The sequence below is a fragment of the Musca autumnalis genome, unplaced genomic scaffold, assembly GCF_047663935.1.
Source record: "Musca autumnalis isolate F117 unplaced genomic scaffold, ASM4766393v1 scaffold_4, whole genome shotgun sequence".
NCBI lineage: Eukaryota > Metazoa > Arthropoda > Insecta > Diptera > Muscidae > Musca > Musca autumnalis.
The window spans coordinates 136,856,180-136,862,683 of NW_027411977.1; the positions used below are offsets into that span (position 1 = coordinate 136,856,180).

Here is a 6,504-nt window from a genome sequence, read left to right on the forward strand (position 1 = left end):
AGAAATGAGATTGAAGATAAATGTCTTCAGAATCGTTTAAAGGACCATTGACAATCGCGCAAGATGAAAACAATAAGCAATGGCAGACGACATTACATTTTTCCACTCTTCTTCTAACAATAACATGGCATCCAACACGTTTAATTTCGTACTTTGATCCTTTTCTATTCTTGTCAGGATAGTGGATATTTTCCGATTCCGGCAATGTGATTTTAATACACATTGGTCCATGGGTTGAAAACAAATGTGACATTGGGTGGCAAAAATTCAAACCTTAATTGACTTGAGAGCACCTCCTTGTGAGTCGTAATTTAGTTGTCCAAACCCATTTTCGAACATTTTACGCATATGTTTGGTATTTTGTTGTTAGAGTTTGAAAAAATATTGTGACAGTCAGTGGGGGCGGAAATGGTACTGAGGTGGTTAGGCTGCGGCTTAGCTCGCCGGAATGGGGAGGTTCTTTTTTTTCCGCTGAACTGTCCATTTAAAATAGTGTACCATATACTCTCATTTTAACGGAAATTTAAAAATTCGAAAACTATAAGAATCATCAAAACAGACATGTAGACGGATGTACACTAAGAAAATAGCCTTTTTGCCATTCAATTAAAAATAATATTGTATAGATTTCATAACGAGGTCAGATTTTGTTACCTCGGTGGCTACCCTCCCCTTATGACATATTTCAGTCATCCTTTGGTATTTCCTTGCCATGGAGATTTTTATGGAAATACCCCATATAAGCTTACCAAGCTATCTGGCAACGATTCAGCCCACGATATCAATAATCAATGCATATCTTAGAACATGCAAAATTTTTTTATAAAAATATGTTTATATTTTGAATTTTTATTATATTTGTAATCAAAGTCTGTTTACAATTAAATGACAATTATTTAATTATTAATAGGTAAAAGTAGGTTTTAACAATTTTTATACATGCATGTTTTTTTTTAGGTACATTTAATTTATATTTTGTATAGTATTTTTATCTATTATTATGCTTATTTTATTTAATTAGATCTATTTTTTTATTTGTTTGATAATCAATTTTTTTGGGTTTATGACATTTTCATTTTTTTTAGGTTATGAAATGGTCATACATGTGTATTTTTACACATATATAAGCATTTGCACATTTTTATATCTTATATTGAATTTTTATCAATTTTTTAATTTTTTTTTTCGGTACACTCTTATATCCATTTTAGGCTTAGATAAAAGAAAGCGCCTTAAATTATACTTTAGAATTACTTATATACGTATTTTTAGGTTAAGCAATGACTTTTAAATTGTAATGTTATAACCATGTGTAAATGCAACATCGTTATAAAAATGGCGTTTAGACTACTTAAGACTATTTCATTTTTACGTTATCCTTCTGCTTTTCTTATAGGTTGATCTATGTTTCATATATATTGTGACTGCTTAATTCAGATAAATTTCTAGCTTATAGGGTTCGGTTCATGTACTCACTGCTATATTTTCTGTTTTCATCAAGTTGCCATACCATGTGCTGTAATTTGGTGGCTTTGTGTATGGTGAGGTTAAGTTAACTCGAGATATTGTGTCTCCCTCTATGTGTCGCATATTCGCATGTCTTGTAGTCTCATACATCTAAGGTAAATGAAACCTGACTTGAGGGTTAATCCTTTTTGATGGAATTTCAAGGACTCTTTTTCCACAATATCCTACATGAACGATATAAATATTTGTTTTGTTCGTCATAAAACAAATATATTATTGTATTCTTATAGTAGTATTCTTACCCGAGCAAAGATTTTAGGCAAACATTTTGTTGCAAAAATTTATGTATGTGTGAGTTAATTACTATAAATTTGATAAAACAAATAAATTTATTTAATGAAATAAACACATTTATACATATTAATTTTAATAACGCACTTCAACTGTTGTAATTTCTCGTTACAAACTTTTCGAATTTTATGGTGACATTTTTTTGTGACACCTCACCACTTTAAAACTTTTTATCAATGAATTGGATAATTCCTTTATATAAACTTCAAGGTGACATTGGGCAAAATCCACATGGAGTTGAAGTTGTTTCAGGGTTGAATTTTTCTTACAACTATGGTGGAACCCAAATTTAGTGAATGTAGTTCATAAGATACAGTCTAGGTGGCACTATTATACAAACACAAATGTAATTAAATAGCCAAGATTTTTTTGTAATATTTTGTCCAGCAAGAATTTGGTAGTCATTTAATGATTGCCACGTAGTTTTTGATTTGTCATATATAGAATTTATTTATTTTTATAAAATATTTGTTTATTTAAAATTTTTGTCGTACGATGTACTATCATCAGACAGATAATCGAATTGGATGTAAGTGCGGTGTAAGGCATTGCCATTTATATATCCAACATGGATAGAAGAGTTTCGTATGACAACACTGCTATTTGAACAGATGACGTGCTTTTATTTATTTACATTTCATGTGCCGGTAAAAGCAACACAATGGAAATTATTGGACATGAATTACCAAATAAACCAAATTAAAGAAACAAAATGCTATACTGGCATGTCTTTTTGTCATCCAAAAGCTCAAAGGTAGAAAAAATCTCAGTGTGCAAAAGGTTCACAGCCAGTTGGGGTGGCTGTCACAATATACATACGAGTACAACAAACTATTGAGAGAAATTTTTCTTTTTCGTATGGTTCGACGTTATAACCGATAGCAAAATTCAAATATTTCACAAAAAAACGACGTTACAACCGATATGACGTTATAAGCGACGACGTTATAAGCGATATTTATTTGTGTGGAATATAAAGGGCAGAAATTCGGGACTTTTGGATTTCGACGTTATAAGCGATATGACGTTATAAACGACGACGTTATATTATATTAGGGATATATATTTTTGATGTACAAATTTATTCATCAGAAAAAAACTATTTCCCATAAAGACGGCTTCATATCATTGACATGTAACCTCCTCCAGGTCCGAACGACATGCCGCACACTAAAACGCCGCTTATAGAGGCGGTACAATATTTGTTAATATGTGTGGTATTTTGTTAAACTTGAAAAGAATAAAGCCCTAATAAACCCGAGAAATTATGCATTTAGTGGAATAATATGGAAACATTCAAATTGAAAATCTAACGAGTTTTGATTCATGTTTTTCAAAATATTCAATCAAATGTGAAAAATTATTAGTTTTTTAAATTCCAATAATTTATAGAAATTTCCATGTTTTGTTTACATGTACGTTGACACTAAGGTTTACAAACAAAAACAAATTTCAATGTGGTTGTTGTTGAGTTGTATTCGTTGTAGTATTTACTTTACCTTATATTTGTTCTACCATGACGTGAGAGAGAGAAGCAAATGCAAAAACAACTCAGTGCTAAATGAACTATATGGAACTATCAGTTCACTACGATGATCCAATGGCCCACATCATTTGTATGAACAAATTTTGTATACATAATATAATACGTAAGATTTGATGGCGTTACTCATAAGTTTTGGAACTAATACAGGAACTAGATTACCCAACTCTAGTAGTGACCCGGCATTATTCACCTCAATGGAAACAGTGTAAATATGTGTCTGGTTACTTACAAATTCATGCTAGAAGAAATTCATCCAGCAAAAGCTTGCTAGTTCTCAGTGAAGAACTGTAAACAAATGGTCTGTTCCAGTACTGCAAGAATCTACTAATTTTTACTATTTTTTTCGATAATATAAAGGAAAAAATATTATCGTAGTAAAAAGTATTGGCTTCTTGCAGGTTCTGGAACCAGAGCAAAAGTGTGTTAACAGACAACTTTTTTCAACAATTTGTACAAATTGTTACAAACATTTGGGTAACTAGACAGACCTAATGTGTTGTTTGGTTGCTTATATTTTCAGTCAGCTATTTGGCAGCACTTTTAATGTTGTTTACAAAATTGTATGTTTATTAGTTGAACAGCGATCGAAGTATTCATAGCGCGGAAGATGTCGAATGTACCGGATGTGTCGATCACAGTAAGTTTCTATGGAAAATCTTAATCAGTTACAAAGGTCGAAGTTGGAATAGTTTTTATTGTCAGGACTAGACAACAGTGCATAAGGCAATAACCTCCACAGATCTTAGCATCTGACTGTTTACTTAATTATAATTAAAATATGTATGAGTAAAATTTCTGAAAACATCTAATTTATCTTGCCTTAATATAATCCATAAAAAATAAACAAGTAATCTATCGTAATCTATTCCTATCAATTGTTCTCTTATCTTTGGAAGCAATAATTTTGTTATTGTTGTTGTTTTGTTATTTTTAATTTCAAAAATTATAGTATAGTGAAGTTCGTATACAAGTTCCATGGGGTCATATATCGGGTCGTTGGTATGGAGACCAAAACGAAAGACCAATTTTAGCCTTGCATGGATGGCAAGATAACTGCGGAACTTTTGCTAAATTGGCACCATTAATAGCGCCATATCGTAGCCTGCTATGTATTGATTTGCCAGGACATGGCCGTTCCAGTCATTTACCAGCAGGAGTTCTCTACCACAATTTTGAAGACGTTCGAGTAATATTACGTTTAATGGAAATCTACAAATGGAAAAAAGTCAGCTTAATGGGTCATTCTATGGGCGGTTCAGTATGTTTCCATTTTGCTGCTTTTTATCCGGATCGCGTCGATATGATCATAAGTTTGGATATAATTAGAAATGTATATTGGCCGGTAGATATTATGCCATCAGTATTTCAACACGTAATGGAAAATGCACTAAAGGCTAATGAGCGAATATTAAATTCTTCCCATTCTAAGGAACCACCTACCTATACATTCAAGCAATTGGAAACACTTCTCTACGAGGCCACACAACAGTCTGTAGATTTAGAAAATTGCAAATACATTCTAGAACGAAACATAACAAAATCTGAATTATATCCAGATAGGTATTATTTTTCACGAGACGGCCGAATTAAATATTTGATGGAATTCAATCCCAACCCTGATATGGCTATAGAAATGGCCAAACGAATTTGCAAGAAAAATGTACCATATTTACACATCAAAGGAGGAGAGTCGACAAATGTCAGTGCTAAAGCTACGGAGTTAGATGAATACCTATTAACCAATAATAATAAATTTGAAAGTTATGTGTACCCTAAGGGTACACATCATCTTCATTTAAATAATGCTAAGCCCGTGGCTCAAATAATAATTGGATTTTTACAGAAATATGACACTCAGACATCTAAAGTAATTCAATCTAAAATGTAAATTTATTTTTTTTAAATTATAACTGTAAATTTATTTATTTTTGTACACAAATAAACAAAGTTAAAAAAAATACTTCATAAATTGACATTTGATTTATGAAATATTATGGGGGTTATTTTGAACAAAAATTGCCCTTGAGTATTGGCTTCCCGCCGTTACAACTTAAGGGAGAGAGTGAGAAATCTCACGGGGAATTTACATTCATAATAATTAGACATCGGATTTTGCATATTTTTGAAATTTTAACCAATTGTAACTACTTTATTATATAGAATTATATCGTTTCAATGATAGAAATTCGATGTCATATTAAAAATAATCAATAATGCGTACAAAGCTCCTACTTCTATTGTTTCATAAACGAATTATTTGCGTTATAATTTTCAAAAATATGCAAAAATTCGATGTCTAATAATAATCCCATATATTTCCAGTTTAAAAACGACCAAAACAACACAAACCGTTACTCAGCCCAAAAACAATACCAACAAATTTTGTCTCATTTTTAAACCTTTTTTGTATGACGCCGAAAAATTAAAATTCATTTGGAATGTACATATGTCGATCAACGCTGGACTTTAGTGTCGGCATCTTCTTGTTGTTGGTTTTTCCACAGCGCCCAAAGTAAAACTTTAAGCCAAAAACACATCCAACGTTTCACTGAAGTTGTGCGCCATTTTTGATAAAAGAATAAAAAAGCTAGGGCAATATATGTCGAATTTTTCTTTATTCTTTTATCAGGACTGACGCCCAACTTTACTGAAATGTTGAATGTGTTTTCGGCTTTACTCAATCCAACGTTCGAGTAAAGTTTTGCGTCGTTTCTGCTAAAAAAATAAAGACAAACTTGGATGTACTTTGCCTTTGATTCTATACCATAAATGAACCAAAACTTTATTCAAAAGTAAAAGAATAAAGAAAAAATCAAACTTGACAGCACTTTGTCTTTTATTCTTCTACCAGAAATGACGCAAAACATTACTCAAACGTTGGATGTGTCCTCTGCTTAACATTTTCTTAATTTTTTGCTTAAAAATGTTTAATATTTTTTGTAAGGGAACAGACTCAGCCTGCGTTCCTGGATGCATTTACATACACCATATCAACAAATGTGAATTCATTTGCATGGAAATAAATGCAACGTGATTCGTCTCGTGACATCGTCGAGACTTCATAAATGTAGTACGTCTTTTTATAGATATCGCGCGACTTCATAAATGCAACAAGACGCGTCACATTGCGCAGTAATTGC

The 6,504-nt window shown here is 31.7% G+C and overlaps 1 protein-coding gene and 1 long non-coding RNA gene across 4 annotated transcripts in view; one reads left to right on the forward strand and one right to left on the reverse strand.

Annotated features, from left to right (window-relative positions):
* Positions 1–5,286, forward strand: part of LOC141402545 (probable serine hydrolase) — a 33,098-nt gene extending 27,812 nt beyond the window's left edge. For 2 of the 3 annotated variants that reach the window (XR_012412652.1, XR_012412653.1), the window contains exon 3: positions 4,314–4,451. Coding sequence is in view for 1 of the 3 variants with exons in the window: in XM_073984055.1 (XP_073840156.1) it covers positions 3,972–4,001; positions 4,314–5,252 (969 nt within the window). In the remaining 2 variants the exon portion in view is untranslated. Of the gene's footprint in view, positions 1–3,658; positions 4,002–4,313 lie in introns of those variants that run through there. The other variant, XM_073984055.1, reaches the window with a different exon arrangement.
* LOC141402500 (uncharacterized) lies at positions 953–2,479 on the reverse strand. The gene is made up of 3 exons (XR_012412643.1): positions 1,906–2,479; positions 1,770–1,830; positions 953–1,691 (listed from the first exon to the last, which is right to left on the reverse strand). It is a non-coding gene; the product is annotated as an uncharacterized lncRNA (long non-coding RNA).
* Positions 5,287–6,504: the final 1,218 nt, after the last annotated feature.